The sequence below is a fragment of the Vigna umbellata genome, chromosome 3 (assembly GCF_029865625.1).
Source record: "Vigna umbellata cultivar VRB3 chromosome 3, Vumbellata_1.0, whole genome shotgun sequence".
In the NCBI taxonomy this organism is placed as follows: domain Eukaryota; kingdom Viridiplantae; phylum Streptophyta; class Magnoliopsida; order Fabales; family Fabaceae; genus Vigna; species Vigna umbellata.
The window spans coordinates 32,657,296-32,679,255 of NC_142167.1; the positions used below are offsets into that span (position 1 = coordinate 32,657,296).

At 30.8% G+C, this 21,960-nt stretch overlaps 2 protein-coding genes across 6 annotated transcripts; one reads left to right on the forward strand and one right to left on the reverse strand.

Annotated features, from left to right (window-relative positions):
* The first annotated feature begins 210 nt into the window (after positions 1–210).
* On the forward strand, positions 211–3,444 carry LOC124846175 (protein cornichon homolog 4-like). Of its 3 annotated transcripts, none has more exons than XM_047323387.2 (5): positions 211–372; positions 1,287–1,468; positions 2,585–2,707; positions 2,801–2,860; positions 3,118–3,444. In XM_047323387.2, the coding sequence occupies exons 1-4, from the start codon at positions 301–303 to the stop codon at positions 2,832–2,834; spliced, it is 411 nt and encodes a 136-aa protein (XP_047179343.1). In that variant the 5' UTR covers positions 211–300; the 3' UTR covers positions 2,835–2,860; positions 3,118–3,444. The 3 variants fall into 3 exon arrangements, with proteins under 3 accessions (XP_047179343.1, XP_047179344.1, XP_047179342.1); XM_047323388.2 differs by having other exon boundaries at positions 3,124–3,444; XM_047323386.2 differs by having other exon boundaries at positions 213–372; positions 3,115–3,444.
* Positions 3,445–9,599: 6,155 nt separating this feature from the next.
* On the reverse strand, positions 9,600–14,358 carry LOC124846177 (AT-hook motif nuclear-localized protein 7-like). Of its 3 annotated transcripts, none has more exons than XM_088110263.1 (7): positions 14,302–14,320; positions 14,026–14,110; positions 12,822–13,229; positions 12,219–12,274; positions 11,007–11,138; positions 10,473–10,634; positions 9,600–10,268 (listed from the first exon to the last, which is right to left on the reverse strand). In XM_088110263.1, exons 3-7 carry the CDS (start codon positions 13,177–13,179, stop codon positions 9,963–9,965), a joined length of 1,014 nt encoding a protein of 337 aa, XP_087966389.1. In that variant the 5' UTR covers positions 13,180–13,229; positions 14,026–14,110; positions 14,302–14,320; the 3' UTR covers positions 9,600–9,962. The 3 variants fall into 3 exon arrangements, with proteins under 3 accessions (XP_087966389.1, XP_087966388.1, XP_087966387.1); XM_088110262.1 differs by lacking the exon at positions 14,302–14,320 and adding an exon at positions 14,249–14,267; XM_088110261.1 differs by lacking the exon at positions 14,026–14,110 and having other exon boundaries at positions 14,302–14,358.
* Between the last annotated feature and the right edge of the window lie 7,602 nt (positions 14,359–21,960).

Below are 21,960 nucleotides of genomic sequence, written 5' to 3' on the forward strand. Positions count from 1 at the left end.
ACTGGTGCTTTAATTTATGAAATACAGGATAATTTATTGTAAGTTGATAACTATTGTTTATTTTTTTAAAATGCATAAATTTTAGTTTTAAAAAAATTATTAGCAAAACTTTCTCCCAGCCCAACTTTTTCGGTAATGATTGTAATTATTACCCAAAAAAGGAATCACTCTTTTTATGTAAAGGAAAATTCGTAAAAATTGAGGGTAAAATTTGATTTCCAAGGAATCCCGTTTTAGAAAAACACTGTACAAGGAAGAGATAAAAAAAGAAAAAGAAAACGGCATGCAGTGGTGGGCGTTATGGCGGAGGTGCTGTATTGGATCTCAACGTTTGTCCTCATTTTGACCCATCTTTGTATCCTTGGTTACGAGGTATTTTACTATTACATCTCATTCTTTCCTTTTTCTTCTTTATCATTCAATTTCTTTTTCTGTTTGTTTTTAGAAGATTCCTTTTTTTTTGTTTCTTTTCAAGGTTTTTGTTTGTTGTTGCCCTATATTGATTTTTGTATAATAACTGTAATGAAGAAGCAGAAATTATTGATCCTGAGCAGCATTTCATTATTTTAATTCTGGTTTAATCTTCATAATGCAGTTGTCATTGTTTTTCCTCGGTATATTTTCATAATTAATTTTTCAAAATAGGAGAGGAAGGAAAAGCTGTTTTTTTTTTCTGTGGGGGTGGTAAAATAATTGTATCAACTTTTCTATATAATTATGTGGTTAATTTTTTTTGTCTTGGGTGGAGAGCCTTTCAGATTTTAGAACAACGTTCTGGCGGTTAGTCATTTATTGAAAAAATTAATGTTTGTATATTAAATTTTGGGAGGTAATTGGTTATTTTCAACATTTGTCTTACAAAAGTTTGAAAACTAAGCAATATTTTCCTTAAGGTAAGATGAAAATACATTGGTAGGAATCACACCATAATTATTCTTTATTTCACCTTTTTGTTTTGGCTTTTACCTTATTTGAAAGGCTTCTTTGTAGTTTCTGTGTGCAAAAAGATTAAAGAACCTTTTTGTTTTTAGTTCAATTTGAATTGTATTTGGCCATTCCAAATAGGTGGAGCTCTGCAATGTCCTAGTTCTCATGTGTATTAATTCCTAGTTCCTTCCAAGTTGTTCTTCTATATTTTTCTAGTCTATAAAGATAGTGTAATGTACTAGAAGTGAAATGAATATTTTTACCTACAAAACTACAACCAATTACATTGATGAAGTGAAAATAAAAACGCTGCTTACTATTTATGAAAAATTGTCTCATTCCTTGAAACTTTTATGCAGCTTCTGTTATTGGTGGACTTGGAGTTTGATTATATCAATCCATATGATTCAACATCTCAGATAAACCAGGTTGTGGTGCCAGAGTTTATTGTTCAAGGAATCTTATGCTTCGTAAATCTTATAGCTGGACATTGGCTTATATTCTTCATATCTCTCCCTTCCCTGTATTACAATGTGAGATCGTAAGTTTTCTTTTGCTTTCCTTCTCAATAACTTTGTGCGTTATTGATTTTGTCTTGTTAAAACTGCTGGATCTTATATCTATACAAGGTAGGATTAAAGTAAGGGAGCCAATCTTGTTTTATATGATATTGTAGACCATAAAGTTTGGTGTAAAGATGAAATAGCTATGCTTTAGTTCTTTCACATGAAACATAAATTGCAGCATTTAAATTGAAACTGAATCAATTTTATCACCAGAACCTTACATACCATGACTTTTGGTGCCCTTTTAATATAGTTGTGTTGTTGTTAATTTGAAATTGTTGTATTTGTTTCACTAAGCTTCTCAATCTTCTTATTGGGAAAATTTGTGTTTATTTAGTGGTTGAAAATGTTGATCACCTTGAAGCAAAACTCAATAGAATGGAATGAATGTGTGTCTCTGATTTTGGTTCAAAACATTGTGTTTTGGTGGCTCACAAACAACAACGACTAATATGGTACTGATTGCAAGATTTGAATGAGATGTATTCAGACCTTTTAGGCTTGCATTTGAAAAACTAAAGAAGAATGAACTTCAAGTGGTTGTTCAAGTTTCCAATGTTGTAATCTGAGTGATATCCTTGAAACTGAAACTGTTGAGCAAACACTCAAATACCTGAGTTTTTGGCACATAATATGGCGAAACAAGAAGACTGTCAGCGAATAAGTTACAAGACATGATTAAAAGCTTATGTAATGAAGGACTATCAAAATTTGAGTTGCCTAGTTGAAAATGCATCGCAGTTTAGATAATGTTAGAAGTTGGAACACTTTTGACATGAAATTTAATCCTTCTGCCTTGAGTTTGCTTCTTATCTGTAAAATAGTCCGCATTGCCATCCATAAAAATATCTTGAGCGTAAAATTTACATTCAAGTATGGTCTGAAATATCGATAATTAGATTGCAATTGAGTTCAAAATCTTGGCATTAAACTGGGCAGTTGTGGCACAGTTCAATCCTGCATGAGATGATAAATGGAATCCAGAAAGCATTGAATTTCAATCATTTTTATCTGTCTAAAACATGTGCTGTTATCACCTATGCACATTATTTGATATATATTATTACAAATGACATGGAACCTAATATCAGGTACAGTAGAAGAGAACACTTAGCAGATGTTACCGAAATATACAATAAGCTGAATTCTGAGAGAAAGAAGCTGCTGTTCAAAGTTGCATATCTTGTTGCAGTATTTGTGATCGCTGTAGTAAGGTATTACAGTAGAAATGCACTCTTTTTTTGTGAATTATCCTGTACTATTTCAAAGGAAAATTGGTGACTTTGTTCTCATCTTAAATGTTTTAGCTTGGTGTGGACCCTTACCGATGATGTGAATTAATTGGTGGCTCGCCTTCCATGCCTGATGTAAGTTTCATTTACCCATTTGCATGAGGGTCATATTTTGGTTCTTGAATGTGCAAATATGGAATTCAGTACCCAGAAATAACTTAAGTTCTAATTTTGTTTCTGAATGTGTAAAGGGTACATCAGTTTCATTAAATCAGAATTTTTGTTCTTTCAGAGATTAAATTGTCCTCGATTTATACATTTAGGGACAAAAATGGTGATTTATCCTTCTATAAACATATCAGCTAATTAAATCCTTGAAAATATCAAAGAAGTTGCAGGCTGATAGATTCAATGCAATGTGGCAAGAGCCATGGTGAGAGCAAATATGAACTGATCTCCATGGAGGAGGGAACATGTGAGAAGCTTCAGAAGGATTGGTTCTCCTAATATCTGAGTCAGATTGCTCAAGATTGAAAAAAGAAAGTTATCTGAGTTCATAGTAGAACATAAACATAAACATTTTTTGCCTAATATGTATATTTATACTGTCACGTTTGCTTCCTCTGCATGTAACTGTAAGAGTGTGACTGACATACATTTTATCTCGGCTTAAAACCTTTTGTGCTGTTCCAAATTCATAATCATTGTTTAAGTTGTAATATCTAAGAGCAAATAAAGTTTTGACGATTGTTATACCTTTTAAATAAATGTTATACTTGGTAAAAAGTATGCACTGAAGTTGTATTCCAAATATATCCATTATTACATATGTTGTAACATCCAAAATAAATAGTGTAAAATATTATTAAGGAATTATTACAAGTCTAACATGACAGAGTTAACAAGACATATAAAGTATAAATATAGTTATCCAAACATAATTATAAATTAAACTTTATATACAAAATTCTAGTTCAAAATTATGTAGAAAGATCCTCAAATACAACTAAAAGAAAAAACATATAAGTATTATATTATCTATATATCAATACTATCTCTACTCAAGACTTGCACCAGAGACACATCCTCACCTTTGATCATACTCATCAGATGATCATCATCACAAAAAAATCAACACATTGAATCAAACAACAAAGAATATAAAAGAAGGGTGAGCTAATAATAAAAAGAGTAAAAAATTATTGCATATTAAGATTCATGTTATACATTCCATTTCATTCAAAAAAAATCAAACATTCTAATCATGTTATTGACCTAGACAAACTTATGTGGATAGATGTATTGATATCAAACTATGACAAGTTTAACACTTGTAGTGGTGAAACAGCTGCCCTCCAAGCTATCACACAAGGTTAATTTCTCTACCACTTATGGACAAAGAACACCAAACCATAGACTAGTATCTTCTGCTACTCCTCACCACATAATCCCCTTCTCTATCTAAGATGGTGCGATTATTAAAGCGTTAGGATAACTTCTAAGATTGAGTCCCTACATCAAAACATCACTTACTTGAAACCACCATTGAGAATTTCATCCTAGAAATTCTTTCCAAACCATTTAGAGTTCAATCACATTTTCAAACCATCATATCATTTTAAATCGCATCACTGAGCATCATGCAAAACATTCCAACATCTGAAACCAGGCATAAAAGAGAACAGAAAACAAAATACTCAAAATAGCCCAAACCCGCTCGCTCAACAAGCACAAATTGCTCGCAACAAACTGCTCGCCCAGCGAGAACCCAAACACGGAGCTTCCCAAGCCCAACAAGGGATCTCGCCTAGCTCCTAAACTTCATTGCCTAAAACCTTAAAAACTCACCCAACGAGTAGTCCCCACTCTTCCAGCGAGAACCAAAACAACAAGCTCTAAGAGCCCAGCTAGCTAACTCACCTAGTCACTGGAACTTAATGCCAAAACTCACTTAAACTCGCCTAACGAACCCCTCTTGCTCGCCTAGCCTTGTTGCATAATTGTGCATCACGAAATCTGCATAAATAACACCCCTAAAACACTCATGAGCTGTCCTAACCATTTTTACCAACTTCTAACAATCCTAGATTGGATTCTAAACTACTATAGACTTAAACAAATGTGTATAACCTATCTTAAACTAATTACCAATTGTTTACAACAAGGTATTAACTCAAAAACAACTAAATCCTTATCTTGGAAACCAAAATTCAATTCCACAAGTTCCAGCTCATTTTTAACCAACTTAGGAACTCTAACAAGTCAGAAATGACTAATCAATACTCTCCATTTTGACCCAGAACCTCTAATTCAAAATATCACTATCCAAAACCTCTAAAATACACCAAAACTCCATTTCAAGACACCATTTATTGTTTACTTTACATTTCTAAACCAATTCCTTTGCACATTCATCTCCCAACCAAGTTTCAAATAACACCAAATAGTTCCTAAATCACCATCTCTTCATTATACCATTATTTCAAAAAGTCATCTAGTAAAACATCATTTGTAGACCCAAATTTGACTTACCACCTAGCTTATCCTTCTCTTCCCAACTTCTTAATCCAATACCATTACATACCAACTTCACAAGCATAACTAATTCACAATCAAGATTCATTCCAAACATATTCATCATAGTAACAAGAAATCAATTTAACTATTTTAAACCATTCCAATAACAATTTACACAATAGCATGCAAAATTCTTATTTTAACCGAATTCAACACAACCTAACTAAACTCATGAATTGGAAATAACATTAATAAAGGTTACTAGCTCTCCTTACCTTAAACAGAAACGCTACCACATTCTAAACATGCACACTCGTTGCTTCAAACGCAAGGAACTCTAGAAACGCCTACAAATAATCAAATTGTGATTGAAGTGAGTCCTTAGGACCTCAAATTAACAAAGAACGAGAAATAGAAGACCAATGACACATGCGAAGGAGTTCATAAGCATGATCATGAATAGAAAACTAAAAGAAAAAAGAGGTAGAAACTTACTTGCTCTAAACCAGAAATTGATCGAATAGAAATGTAGATTATTCTGTTGTGATCTCCTAGGCACTTTTTGATTGTCAAACATATGATTTAGGAGTCAAATATCTTAGAGAGAAGATAGAAAACATCAAGGAACAAACTTTTAGAGAAAAGTTGTTGTTTTAAGTAATGAGACGAGTTTAAGAAATTTTATTTATATTATTGAATTATTTTAAAATAAAATACTCGATTTTATTATTTTAAAACACTTATCACTTTTCTATTTTCTAAGTTTTTACATTGTGCTACCTTTTGTACAACTAGAGATACATCAAAGAAGTTAATATTTGATTTTGATATAATTCTTTGTTAATTATGTTTTTACATCTTGAAATTTATAATGGTTTTTGTTGTGGTCCACTAAACTAAAAAAGAAAACTTATTTTACTCCAATAAAATGGAAAGAAAAGAGCACGAGTTTCCTTAAATAATAAATTTGAGGGACTAAAATGATTTTCTTAAAACTGTTTTAAAGTTGTTGAAATTTAGTATTTAGGGACTAAAACTACCTTTTACTAAATTTTGAAGGACTAAAATGAAATATATTTTTTAAAAATTGAGAAACTAAAAATATATTTATCCTATATTTTAGAATTAAAAATGTAATTAAACCTATTATTTTACTCAAATTTAGTTTAATTTTTTAATTAAACCTATTATTTACAACAATTTTTTACTTAAATAATTTGAAGTTTACAATTGAAAAAAAAAACAAAAATTAACAAACGGTTTGGACTCACGAATGTTGAGAAAAAATAATAGCGTAGGTTTAAAAAAACATTATCTTGTTTGGTTTATTACATTTTGTAACTCAAATTCAATCTAGTTTAAATAACTTCACTTTATTCTTTATATTTTCCTCCTTTTATAATTATTAAGATTTCGTGATGGGAGGTAAGATTTTGAAGACAGAAAAATTGGGACCCAAAATTTGAGTTAAAATATAACATTCTTTATCAGTAAATTCTGATATAAAGAAAATCAAAATGAATTGATTCAAATATTTAGAGTCTTTGTGGGAAAAAAAAAAAGGAGAATTCAATCATTTTAATTATAACAACAAAAGGAACAAAAAAATATGTATATTAATGAATTTGAAATATTTTACTGTCTTCATTATTATTTATAGTAATAAATATTATGCACAAACTAGCCAATTGTTTTCAACCATTGGATATCATTTTATCCAATGCCTATATTTTTTGTCTTCTTCTAGGTACATTTCCCAATAGGAGGCTGTGTGAAACGGGTCTATAAAAATTTGGGCGTAGGAAGCTAATTAAAAAAAGATAAAAGAAAGAAAAGGAAATAAAAGTTTGGGTTAAATATCTTTTTAGTCCCTAAACTATTGGTCGTTTCTGGTTTTCGTCCCTCTTTCAAAATAAGGTACAATTTGGTCCTTTTTCTTCTCGAAAACGTTCGTTTTAGTCCTCGAAACTTTGGTTTTAGTCCTCATTTTGATGACAAAATAGGACCAAATTTTTAACGGTGTTAGTTTTCGAGGACTAAAACGAACGTTTTCGAAAAGAAAGAGGACCAAATTGTACCTTATTTTGAAAGAGGGACGAAAACCAGAAACGGCCAATAGTTTAGGGACTTAAAAACATATTTAACCCTAAAAGTTTTGTTGAATTTTTTATTTTTTATTTATATAAAAAACCTTCAATTACATTTTTAGACGAAAGGACGAATTCTTTTAAGGTTTGGTACAAAAAATTATGAAAGAATTAGAGTTGTGCATTGATTATGGTTGAAGAAAGAAAGTGAAATTAAATGAAGACATTAATGCTATTACTCATTTGCTAAGGCACAAATTTCTTGATAGGGAGTGGGTGACAATCAAAGTGTTTGACGTATGTAACATTTATTCTTGTGAAAAAGTGAACTACACTTTACACTTTTCTTCTTTTCCTATAAACCTTCCTTCCATAACTAGCTTAACTTCTAGGGAACACAAAAGCAACCTCTACTCTATCCTATCTTATTTTCACTCTTTTTTTATACCTAAAAACATATCATCTTTTCTTTAATTCTTTTAAATGCAACACTTCTATTTCAACTCAACCTAACCTTTTTATTTTACTTTTCATAAACATGGTTATTTCTTTCACAATAGATATAAATTTTTTGTTATTTAACTTCTTTTGAAAAAAAAAATTGTTATATATGTAAGTTTAGTTTGGTTTTATGTGTTTTTCTTTTGTTATTTTTTTAATAATATTTTTATGTGATGATAAATAATTAATTTATTTTGACATATCAATTTAAATGAGATAATATTATAATACATGTGATGAATTTTTCAAAAAATATTATTTATATAAATTTATGTTGAAGGGATGACCTCAACTTTAATAATTCATGGTTAGTATTTATCCAAGGGTTTGTTTTATTAAAACATAAACACGACTTTTTTAGTGTTTTAGTACTTCAAGCAATGAAGATTGCTCTATACAAAATATATTTTAGTTTGAAAATGAATGGAGAATGAGACCTAGAATAAAGCAATTGAATAAAAAGTTTAGCTACTAATTTTCAAAGATACCAACAATGGGAAGAACTTCCATTTAAACACATTTATTTAACATCATAGTAGAAAGTCACTAATTGGAGGATGATTTCAGATTAGGTATGCTTAAAATTTGTGGAATGTTACTTTTTTTGTTTTGATAATTTGCTTGTCTTGGTAAAATTTGATTTAAACTACTTTAAATAGTAAACAGTCACTTCACACTAGAATCATAGGGCTTCTTCCGACATACTTTTAAATAAGAAGTTTAAATATGGCTTTTATCTTAAACATGAATTTCAATCTTCATTTTAATCTATTTAGTATAAACATGTATATGAATAGAGTTGCAAGATGTAAAGAAGATTTTCATATGCTTGCTCATTCATTTATATGTCAATTCTAGTTTTTAACCTGACAAATTCATCTTTATATATTTTTAAAACTTGAATGAGCTATGAAATAACTAAAAATACAAATACAAAGTTTAATTATTAATTATTCTTGTTAAATATTCAAGATATTGTCCATTTTAAAACTTATAACTTTTATAAAAAAACAAATTGTATTTAAGATATTTTCTATTTTGAAACTTATAACTTTTGTAACATTTTATCTTTTAAAAACACATTAGAAAGTTAAAAAGAAGAAAAATATATTAAATTATACTTGATTTTAACTTTTAAACGATATAAAACTATTATATGTAACGAAACATTTTCATTAATGAAGATCAATTCGATTTTTAACAATACAAAATCAGTCAATTTTATCCAAGAAATCAAACCTACTAATGTAAACCAAAGTCAAAGGCCAAATTAATATATGCATACCGAATTCAGTTCAAATAAAGGACAATGAGAAAAGTTCAAATTATGAACTCTTAACATTTGAACCAAAATGTCTAACTGATATCATTTTCAAAAGAAAAATGGGTAACTTTAGGAACTAGTCTACTTAAACGTATCCAATGTGCAAAAACTCAGTTATTTTCTACAGGTGGCAGGATCATATTGGTTAACTATCTAAAATTCTGAACCAAAGATGCAGACAGGAAGATTGTCATCTTTGTTGAATGTTTAAAGTTGTATTCATTATTGCCTCAGTTCTTCCATTTATTTCTTTCAACCAACTTCTATTTATAACAATTCTCAGTTTTCCTATTTATTTCTTATGAGAAAGTGCTGTCATAAATACAGTTTGATATCTTCCCATATGAAAATACCAACACTTACCTACATCAGTCTACATTTACGCATTCTTTCCAAGTCTAGAAATTTCAAATATATACAACATTAAACTTATTAAAAGCAAGTATAGTCATAACATCAAGTGACTAGATAGATGAACATAAAAGTTCCAACAAATTGAGTTGTAAAATAAGCAAATTAATTTTGATTACATCCGAATTAGCCTACTCATAATACTGCACAATGCAGCATCTACCTAATCAGCCGAGGAATCAGATGCTCTGATAGGCAAAGAAAATTGTAGAAACCTAGCTGCAACTTACACTGCTAGTCAACTATTTCATCCTATGGTCATAAACAACAGATAATAGGTTTTGAAACAAGTGGAAACTACGCACAGAGAACAACTTTGGAAACATTAAATAAATAGCTCAGTCATGAATGTTGTCAGCAACACAAGAGAATCTGCAACTGCAGGTTGATCATCTACTTAACTATCAGGCAAGGATATGTTGATATCAGTGGCTGACTTCATTGAGTCTGTCATCGAGTGCATGTTAACCCAGTTTTCCCGGCGAAAGGCCGAGGGAGGAGATAGGTTTGTGTTAAGCGTTGCTCCTGAGTTGTGCAGTATGTGTCCACCCATGACAACCTCCTTTTCACCACCATTGGTAGAGGGTGGTGGTCCAGAAGACACTGCAATGGAAGGGGTAACAGTAGCAGGTGCATGATCAGACTTTGGCTTCTTTGGCTTCAGATCTTGCTGGCTGCATGGCAAAAAACTTCCCACCACCACCTGATAACATAAAGGCATCCAAGTGATCCTTCATTTGAGCCTTGAGGAATGAAATGCTATGTCTAACTTCTTGATGAAGCTTTCGACAACACAGAAAATATGGTATGTTGAAGACTTTTTGAATTCAACATTAGTCCTTAGCACTCAAACCATACACATGATCACATTCATCATTGGGAATAACATTGAGTGAGGAATGTTCACCTGCACAGGACCTGCTGCTACAAGTAGACCAGCCACTCCACCACCTACAACACGACCATCTGGACCTGACAATGAAACACTCATTCCTCCAGACCTGCTTCTTGTTCCTTGGTTTTCAGTAGGCATGAATGATCCAGACAAGGAAAGTATCTCAAAACGGCCCTACAGAAAAGGAAAAAGAAAAGTAAACATACGATTAACAGCACCCTTCATCTTCATGATGAACCTAGTATCAGAAATCAAATGGCTAAGTACAATTTCTAAGTGAATGATGATCATATACAATATTACAATTTGCAAATTGCCAACAAGACATAATTATACACCAAAGGTTTTGCTTCTCCTATTTCAAAAGTCCTTACCAGAGCAGCTATTTTAATTCTAGTATTACAAAAGGGTATGCCTACTTCATTCCTAATTTCCAAAAGCATGATATGTGAGACAGAAACAAATTCAGAACTGAGTTACAGAAAGGCAAGTTTAAACTCAAATAAAATACAAAACATGTACTAATTAGACGATTAACAGCAGCACCTCATAGGTCAAAGTTCCCCCAGAAGAATCAGGCTGACGAAGTGTAACATTTGAAATTACACCACTAGCAGATAAGATGCATATAGCACGCGGTCCTTGTTGAGAAAAAGATATGACCTTCATTGCTATGTCCTGAAACAACAATAGTGCAAAACAAATAACAGTATTCAATTGTCTATTCTGCAGGAAACATTACAGTGTACAATGCACGTTAAGGGAATATCAAAATACAGGGTTTTCCCTGTTGAATAGAGATAGGAATGCAAAAACACTTGAAACTTATCTCTTTTGATCAGTTTTTGTTTTGAAATTTAATAAATACAGCTAAATTTGTATTGACTTCACATGATGAAATAGAACCACATACAACTATTGTTTGTTCATCGTGCCATACTGCAGATCTAGAACCGAAGTGTAGCAACAAATACATTACACTTGAGCTAAAATCCTTGACAAAAGAAAATGGGTTGAAAACAAACCACACTGCATGTTTTGCACTTCCGAAAAATGTTTTAAGGCCCCAATATAGATCTTTTACTTCGTCCTTGTTCAATATTATACACCTAATTTAACTAATGAACAAAATAATATAATCCTTTTGAGAAGAAAACGCACTTCATAACAAAGTAATATAAGCGTGCAACATCCCAAACACCAATATACTATGCAACAACAATTATCAGCATAAGCACAAAAAACTTGTATATAACTATTGGAGTATAGTTTTCTCATTTTATTTTACCTTGTATAGCATTAGATTAGTCTGTTCAAATATATAACATTGTTAGTTACTACGAGAGTTAGTCAGTTTTGTAAGTTACTCACAGTTTATCAGTTACTTAGATCTTGGTAAGCACATGATGTAATTCTGTTAAAGTTGGGGTGAATTCATTTTACACTATTAACGGAATTTATTTTCTCCCAATCACTTTCTATAGCAAACATAAATATGGTATCAGAGAAAAACAAAAATTCAAGCCACGTCATCCTTGCATTCCATATAAACAAATAGATCAAGGAAACAAAACATGATTCCTCGAGCCACAATATCCTTATATGCAGGGTGAGTTAATGACAGAAATCTAAAACGTATATATTTCAATTCAGACACTCAAAGTTATGAAATATATGGTAGTTTAAGAGAGAAATTTAAACAAACTCATGTTTCAAATGAAGATAGAATATTATTTTTTCCCTTCCCTCAAAGCATACCTCGCCACTATTGACAGTAATGATATGGGGCATAAAGCTTGTACCATCAGAGCCACCTACAGAAGTAGCAGCAATAGATGTTAGTCGAAATTAGTTGAAACTTTAAGTAATTAATTAGTTATAAATTTCAAAAATAGCAGTCAAATAATATAGTATGTAAGAACAATACATATTTGTTCCAGGATACATACATTATGAACTATGAGGAGACTTCTAAAACCTTAAGAATAGAGGCAAATGCAGCTCATGTAGTTATAGCAACCAACAAAACCTTAATACTGTGGTCAGACAGCAATTCAACACTCCCTTACTAACGTAGAAAACACCTTTCTATTCATGGAAACAAATTATTTCACCTCTTTCAAAAAAAGTCCACAGAACGAAAAGGATGAGTTCTTTCAAGTATTTGCAAATAAAAAAAAGACAGACATTTTCCATGTATTCAAGCATGGTGGCTAATGTGTTGCAGACAGCAGAATATTAAGGTTTTGTCTAAGTTTTATCAGAATCAAACTTGAAGAAGCAAGAAAAGTAATTTCCCTGTCAAACAAAGAAAGAAACTACCAAATGTTAAGGCTAAGAACAAGTATCAAATCTCATTACCAAGATAATGCACTCCAACTTTCTTTGGCAGCTTGTAATCCATCCCCTTTGGTCTCCCCCGCTTCCCAGATGAAAAGTTATTAGAAAATGGTGCTGAAGATGAGATTGGCATTGGTGACAATGCCATATTCACCAACCCATCTGGTCCATATTTTCTTGGTCTGCCCCTTTTCTTCTTAACTGATGTTCCATCAAATGCCACACTCACTGGTGACACACCAATAGCTGCAGCTGGTGCTTCAGGCACCGGAGGACCACCCTGACTCGGAGCTTCACTCCTTGGTGCCATGTGATAGGCTGATGGAGCTTCTGCTCCTATCACTGTAACCCCAGAACTCATCCCTTCTCTTCCTTCCATGCATATATCAAACACTTCCCTTTCCTTAGTCCCTTCAATCAAACCAGCATCTGCATGTCAGAATTCAAAATGGCCCATTAGAGAGAACATGCAATTGCAAATGTTGGAGTCTTTAGCAAAACCAAAAATTTGAACCTTCTTGAACATGCTAGGAAGCCAAAGTGAAAACCCATCAAAGGATTCCAACAAACTAGGGAAAAGAAAAACAAAAGACAAGACTTTGGTTTCTTTAGAAGTTGTTCAGATGAATTAGCAGATCCATTCAGAACTTTAGCCATGAATTCACAGTACGCTTGGTTTGAGTAGAAGAACATCATATGAAAAAATATGCAGTTATTTCCTTACAAGGTTTTTTTTTTTCCTTTTCTGTTTCCATGTAGGAAAAATGGGTACTTGCTCAGTTATCAATTATTCAACTTTCAAGTACTGAAACCAGAAATTCGATTTGTAACATAAAGGACGATGAAATAGCCATTAAAAGAAATGGAAAAGAAAAAACAGTGACTATTTGGCTATGTTAATACAATTTTGAAACAAATACAGGTAAGATAACTGTGAAAACATGCTTGAAAATAACAAACTCAAACTAAAACATCATGCAAATTTTGGTTAAAAAATCAATCATTTACTTCTAATATTTGTTAGCTCCGAACTCAAAACAAAACAAAACCGACCAAATATACTAAAATGACTTTATAAAACATATGAAAAGCACCCTTTTGCATAAACCTGCTTCGTACCAAGCATTTACCTAAACTTTTAAAAGACAGAAAGCTGAAACTGAAGAAAAAATTCAGTTCACAAAAAATTTAAAATAATAAAAAAATATGGTTTTTTTTTACATACCAACATAAAACTGAATACTGTTCAGAATGCAAAGATCATGCCCAGTCACAAAGATTCCACACACTTCAGCAAGACTCTTCTGAAGCTGCAATATTGTATTAAGATTTTTTTTCAGCTCTTTCCAGAACTTAACTTGCTCACTCAACCCAGAAAGTGAAAATTAAAAGGAAAATGAAAAATGAAACACGGAAAAAGAAAAAAGAGCAGAGAAAAAGTGAAAAACCGTTTGCTCCGAAAATTTAAAACAACTTGAAAATTTCAAGAGTTGGAAAAAACCTGTTGGCTGGATGGGTTTTCCAAAGCTGCTTCAATGAAAGTTGAAAATATTTTAATGGGAAAATATAGTAAAGCTCCAAATAAATGCTGCAATTAAAATAATAATAATTATAATAATAATAACAACAACAATTATTATATTTTTAAGATAATAAAGTTTAAAACATATAATATTTAATGATTTTAGTATATTTCTATCGTAGATTTTCAATAATATGTATATTTATTAATTTTACACGAAAATTTTGAAAGATTTAAAAGACCGTATTTAAGTTTCCTTTAACCGTAGTTATCACAAATTATACTAATAATAATAATAATAATAATAATAATAATAATAATAATAATAATAATAATAATAATAATAGAGAAAAAATAAATCAATGGCAATAAAGTAGGTAAACATGTAAAACCTTACTTTGAAAGAATTGCCATACCCCCGTGAAAGCATGTGAATCTAATTATTTAACTAGAAAGTACTAGATTTAAAATAACTGTTCTATTTTTTATTTTAATAAACTAAAATTATTTTCTAAATCAGGTTACCGGCCACAGGAAGGTTGGCCATCCAACACTGACTTGCAGCCTTGTTTTTTTATTAAAATATAATTCAAAATTTAAAGAATCATAATTTTACTCTAATCTCTAATATTTAATATTTTTATTTTTATTTTAACTGTTAAATTATCTTTTATCTAATCTTAATCGTGTATACTAGGTTTATATTTTAACTATAATAAAATATAATGTATATAAAATTAAATATTTTCAAAATATATAGATCAAAATTAAAAAAATAAAAAATTGAGGAAAATTTTAAAAGGATAAAATTTGTAATTTTATATTTCTTGAACATAAGTATTAAATTATGTTGCGTGCTTGATGGTGCATGGGTATTGAATTTACAGCACTAATAAAATTATTATTTTTTTAGTTTTGAAACGTATGTCGTAAGTTTTCTTTAATTAACTAATATATTTTGCAGCTATTTTTCTTTTAAGTATTAGAAATTGAAACAAGTCATTTTAAGCATTAGAGATGAAGCGTGTCTAATTTAAATTTTAAGCAATAATTTTGTGTATTTGTTATATTTATTCTAATGCAATAGAGATCACCTTCATAACTATTCTTAATTTTTTTTTATTTAATTTGAACTTTAACGTATTATCATTAGTATTTAATTAGTAATAATTTGAAATCATGATAAAAAATTAAAAATGTATATCACAGATATACACTCCAATTTTTATAGAGTATGACATTCTAACATGTATAGTTTATAGGTTATCACAATCATGTAATATAACTGTCATAAATTTATGAATTATATTATAATAATAAGGGTTAAATATGTTTTTAGTCCCTGAACTATCAAGCGATTTTGGTTTTAGTCCCTACTTAGAACTTTGATGGTTTTTAGTCCTTATTGTTTTGAAACTCTGAGTAATAGTCCTTAAAATTGGACGGTGTTAAGTTTCAGTGGATGTGGCAAACGGCGTTGCCACGTGATCACTGATCTGCTCTATTCTCTGTCTGCCACGTTGGATGTTTAAGTGTTTGAACTGAGATTAAGTTAGTTAATCACTTCGTGAGCGCGGACGTCGTTTCGAATGGCGTGTGCAAGAAGCGGAAGGTATCGCGATCGTGGCGGTCGCACCTGGCGTCGGGGAGCTGGAGCCTGAGCCGGGAGCAGGGGAGCAAGCTGCTCGGGAGGCAGTTCCGCAATGATATCCTGTACGTTTGCGACTGGCCGGGTTGCGTGCACAAGGAGGAGAAGAGGAAGTACCGCCTCTTTAGAAGCGTTTTCAAGAACTTCAAACGCACTAGGGTTTGGAGAATCATTCACGACGGCAATAAGAGGAAATTTCCCCTTCACGGTTTTCTTTTTCTTTTTATCATCGCTCAAGCTTCTTCTTTCTGTGTTATGGCAAGAAGAGGAAATTTCCCTTTGGTTCAGTGTGTACAATCACTCCACCGTTTCCTCCACCAACATTAACATCAGTGCCACCTCCTTGTCCTTGGTTTCCCTTTTTCCCTTTTCTACACCAACATTTACACCACCATTCCCTACATCTACCGCGGTCTCTTTCTCTTCCTTCCAATATGCATACTTTTCAGGTTTAACTTAAGAAAACTGTAATAATCTGAATGAGAAAAAGACAACTCACCTAATAATCTGCATACGTTTTAAATTAATGCACTCCAAAAGTTTTAATTTATTTTTAATATGTAATTATGTATGTATCGTTCTTATAGATTCTTACAATTATAATTCGCTGGGAATTGTATGAAAACTTGTGAAATATAGGAATAAAGAAAAAAAAAAGTAACTGTCAAGTATTGATATGAAAAAAGCTACCGACTATACTTTAAGACGTGTAACTTTGTTTTTGAAAAAAGAAGTTCTTTCACACCATTTAATAATTCTTTTAACTAAAATTAATTCTTGTAAGACATAAGTCTCACATATTTTTAATAAAATTTCACACGGATTTCTTCTGATTATAAAGTCCGCCTCAGCGATAATGTTGGATTTCTTAAACAATGGTTGGACATGTTTATTACTTAAACTTCAAGCTGTTATTTTATATGTTAAAATACAAGTTAACAATTTTTTTTTAAAAGAAATTTGATTTAGTTTTTTACATAATAATTTATGTAGACTAATTTATATTATAAAAAAAATCATTTAAGTTTTACTATGTTTTCCTCTTAAAGGTATTTATAAAAAATAGTTAAAACTCATATTTCCCTTAATGACGTATTTGCATAATCATATATTACACAACCAAGACTAGCTGTTGCCCTACTAGGTACGTGTTACTGAAGTATTTTTTTTTTAAGCTCTTTGAGTATACTTTCATTTTACATATTCATCTCTGCAGGAGAAAATTCAAATTATCTTTAAGTTAAAAAAAATTTAAATTGAAAATACATTATAAATTGTGTAATCCCAAACATTATGAATTGTATATTCTAAAATATGTTTTTGAATTGTATAATTTAAAAATGCGTCATTGTGCAGTCCAAAATATATTTTCGAATTACAAAATTCAGAATACATTTTCAGATTTAAAAATGTATTTCCAATTATGTAATGAATAAATTTAGAATTCATTTTCAGATTCGTTTTAGAAACCTGTAATGCATTTTCATATTAGAAATCCAAAATGCAATTTTAGATAAGAAAATATATTTTGAATTGAAAATCCAAAACATGATATAAAAAATTGCCCAATCTAAAAGTGCTAACCACGGGCAATTTTTATTTTTCTAACAGTGCATGAAGAAACAATGGAGTGGAAGAAGAAAGAGTCTTCCTTAGTCTTAAAAACAAAGAGACTGTCGAAAAGCATAGCCTGAAAAAAAAATTGAATTAACTAAAATAATTGTGAACTATTCTTCATTTTTTGTGTTGTTTTGTAAGAATTGTACTGACCAGGATGTAGCAAATCAGTGATGGTTTTGGGCATTGATGTGGTGGGAAGCATGGACTTCCAGTAAAATTCTGGAGATAATGCAGCATTAGTTGCCACACTAAGCTGCATTTCTTAACACATTGTGATCTTTTATAAATCAGATTTGAAGAAGTTGGGTTCTTCTTTGTGGCTGCAGCTCGGGGCAAAGAAGTGAAATAGGACCCGACCACTTATAGCAATATTACGGAGAAGTGAAGATAGGATGGGTGTAGAGAGCAAGTTATTTGCCATGAAAATTCTAAAGGAAATCAAATCCCAACTTTCCGTGATACTCTCCTCAAAAACCATAAAAACGTAATCAAGCAAGAACTGATATAATAAGCTTTGAATAACAGAATGAAATTGTAAGCTAAAGATGTAATAATCATTCACAACTTCTAAATGAAGTATATGAAATATAAGTTAATTAAACTCTAATTATGATTTTGGACCAAAACACAAACAAGAATATTGAAGTGAATAATTTGCCTCTGCAATCGCCGTAGCACAGAAAGAAGAAGCTTGAGCGATGATAAAAAGAAAAAGAAAACCGTGAAGGGGAAATTTCCTCTTGTTGCCGTCGTGGATGGTTCTCCAAACCCTAGTGCGTTTGAAGTTCTTGAAAACGCCTCTAAAGAGGCGGTACTTCCTCTTCTCCTCCTTGTGCACGCAACCCGGCCAGTCGCAAACGTACAGGATATCGTCGCGGAACTGCCTCCCGAGCAGCTTGCTCCCCTGCTCCCGGCTCAGGCTCCAGCTCCCCGACGCCAGGTGCGACCGCCACGACCGCGATACCTTCCGCTTCTTGCACACGCCATTCGAAACGACGTCCGCACTCACGAAGTGGTTAACTAACTTAATCTCAGTTCAAACACTTAAACATCCAACGTGGCAGACAGAGAATAGAGCAGATCAGTGATCACGTGGCAACGCCGTTTGCCACATCCACTGAAACTTAACACCGTCCAATTTTAAGGACTATTACTCAGAGTTTCAAAACAATAAGGACTAAAAACTATCAAAGTTCTAAGTAGGGACTAAAACCAAAATCGCTTGATAGTTCAGGGACTAAAAACATATTTAACCCTAATAATAATAATTATGTATTGTGATTTCATTAATAATAAATATAAATACTATATCTTTCACATTCTTAGAAATTCAAATATTATAAATCCAAGTCACTCGTGATAAACTTTTTCATAATATTGATTTATATAAAAATGTATATTGGTTTTTTACTGTGAAAATGAATTAAAACTTGTTAACCAATCTCGTTCACTGTTAGATTAAAAAATTATAAATTTCAGCATGAATCAAAAATGAATTTAATCCTCTAAAAGTTCCATTCATTTAAATTGATTATATGATGAATTGGATTGCCCATCAATACGCTCGTAATTGTAAATATTATATTATATTAAAATAGGGAAACACAAATGAATTCTGATTTCTAAAAGTATTTAAATTGTATTGTATTTAGAATTTAAGATCATTTTATTTTGTATTGTATTTGGATAAAAGTTTATTTAGATTTCAATTAGAAAAAAATTGTAATTTTTTTTGTGATTGGAAAATAAGTGTTAATTAAATGAACTAATTTGTTTAACTAACTACAATATGTGATAAGTCCGGATTTTAATTTTTTGAATTTATTAACAAGTGAGTGAGTTTTTGACTCATTAAATAATTAATCTGTGGTAGATTCAGACTAGATAATCCATTTGGGCAACTTTAATTTTTTTCATATACCACCACCTATAAATATATTTATTCTCATGTATAAAAAATGATCATAGCTTATAAATATAATAGTAACATAAAAGAAAATTGTGTTAATAATTTATTAGAGATATATTGTAGTTAATATGTGACTAACCACAACAAATAATAATATTAAAAATAATCGTATTTCATAATGTTCTTAACATTTTTTATATAAGTATTTATGATTTTTAACTGAATTTTTGCGTATAAAGCATTAGTCTACTTTTCACTGTGTTATTTATTTATCTATTTGACTTAATATATTATTAAAATCTTTATATTTTGGTCAAATATCTAAGTTAATATTTATAACACATTTTAATAGTATTCTTTTTTGTTAACTATTAAATATGCAAAAAAAAAAATGACATTGATACCACTTATATTCACATGTACAACATATTATCAATCACATTTACTGATTCACAACTTATCAATAATAATATTCCATTATACATGTATTGTCACCATTAACACTTTATATCTCACTTCAGTAATAACACTTTTTAATTTGTTTATATATTATATTCATATACATAGCATTTATTTAATTTCACCATATAAAAGATGTTTAAGCAAATCTCATTTGAACAAAATTCAACACCAAGAAAATTGTTCTTTTGGAAAAATTTAGTTTGAGTGAGGTTTTTAGCTCAAATTAAAAATGTTTCATTTGAGAGAGAACAGGTGAGAGAAGAAATATTTATCTCACACTTATTATTTGAATAAGAAGTATTTTACTTGAAAATGTTTTCTTTTAAGTTAAGATCTAAGAGTCTAAAAAAAGTAAAAAAAGTCGTGTTTTACAATTGAGTTTAAAATGGAAAAAAGTTAATTATTTTAATGTTAAAATGTATAAAGAATAAATAAAATTTCTATAAATAAGTATTATTATTTTAAAATATGTTTTTTTTCTATAAATTCTTTTTTAGAACTCTTTCTCTTTTATATAAGATATTTCATAAATTGATTATTCTTTTGAAGATTAGATACTATAGCATGAGGTGAACTCATCAAGATTACTTGATCAATTTCTTAAATGGATTTTATGTCCTCTTTTTGGTCAATTGGTCTTTCTTGTGCATGTGACTTTTGTTCAGCTTGCATGTAACATTTGTGTTCATTTTGTGAGTCAATGTTGATTAGTGGTCGTATTGATATGTCTTTTGTGTTTGCGTTGTTCACAGGGGCAGTTTGAGCTATATGTGTGTTTAAGGGTGCTTTAAGGGTCTTTGAGTTATTCTAGTCATCTTTTAGGTAAGGAAAACTAGATGTTTTAGTGTGCTTGAGTTAGATATTTTTTTCTAATTGAAATTGGTATGTTGTGAATTTGATTTTTATTTGTGTTGAATTGAATTATATGGTTTGTTGATTGAATTGAGTTTGATTTGTGTTTGGATGGTTGAAATTGTCTGACTTGGTGTTGAATTAAGGAACCGAAGATCTGACCATTTGAGTCAATTGGTATGCACTCAAACATTGAAAATTGTTTTTGAACCAAGCATTGAATCAAAAATACTAATTTGATAATCTAAAGAAGTATTTAGTTTCCCAAATTACATAATTGAGTGTATTGTTTTCTGATATGATGATGAGCGGTACTTATGTGACATTGAGCGCAAGCTTGGTTGTGCAAGTCTGAAGCATTTTTGTTCCAGATTGCTTAGCGCCCATTTTCACCGCTAAACGACCATTTTTGCGAATGCTCTACTATTGAGCGGTGACAAGTTGAGGTTGAGTGGCAATCTCTTGTGCAAGTCTAAAAGTATTTTAGCTACAAACCGTTGAGTGTCATACTTGTACTGTTGAACGTGAAAAAATACAAATGCTTTGGTACTAGGTGGTGGCAAGGTACCGTTGAGCGCCAATTTTCTCTGTAAGTCTGAAACAATTTAATTTATTTTCATTGAGGGCCACCTTTTGCAAAAAGTTTAGCGTTGAGCACCACCTCTAAGCATCATTATGTATACTAGTTTTGTTTCTTCTTTTTGATTGTTTGGTATTGACTTATATAATCATTGATTATGTTTGTGAGTATGATGACTGTATATATGGAAATGAGAATATTTATTATGATTATATGTGGTAATGTTGTTGAGAGAATTTCAAGGAAAAAAATTGTGTGGTGAAGTTTAGTGTGCACTTTAACATATGTGAGTTTAAAAGTAAGTATCCTAATATACTACGAGTCATTTGACTTATGTAGAGATGAATGAGATGCTCGAGAGAATGGTAGGAGGTCTTAGCCTTTGACTTTTGATTTTAGGCATGAAAAGATTAATCTAGTGAGTTATAGGATGATAATCCTTGTGTTTATGGCTTTGTAGAGCATAAATACTACTACGAGTGCACACTTATAGTGACGCCCTATGTTAAAGCATGTATTAGGATAATTAAATCTAGAGTCAACTATATGTGTGTTTTTATGAGTTCT

Excerpts from the sequence above, each read along its gene's own strand:
- LOC124846175 (XM_047323387.2), top strand. The coding sequence starts at position 301 with ATGGCGGAGGTGCTGTATTGGATCTCAACGTTTGTCCTCATTTTGACC. Across the intron at positions 373-1,286 it reads TTTGTATCCTTGGTTACGAG|CTTCTGTTATTGGTGGACTT; the intron begins GTATTTTACTAT and ends ACTTTTATGCAG. Across the intron at positions 1,469-2,584 it reads CTGTATTACAATGTGAGATC|GTACAGTAGAAGAGAACACT; the intron begins GTAAGTTTTCTT and ends ACCTAATATCAG.
- LOC124846177 (XM_088110261.1), bottom strand. The coding sequence starts at position 13,179 with ATGGAAGGAAGAGAAGGGATGAGTTCTGGGGTTACAGTGATAGGAGCA. Across the intron at positions 11,139-12,218 it reads TTACTGTCAATAGTGGCGAG|GACATAGCAATGAAGGTCAT; the intron begins GTATGCTTTGAG and ends TTGTTGTTTCAG. Across the intron at positions 10,635-11,006 it reads GGGGAACTTTGACCTATGAG|GGCCGTTTTGAGATACTTTC; the intron begins GTGCTGCTGTTA and ends CCTTTTCTGTAG.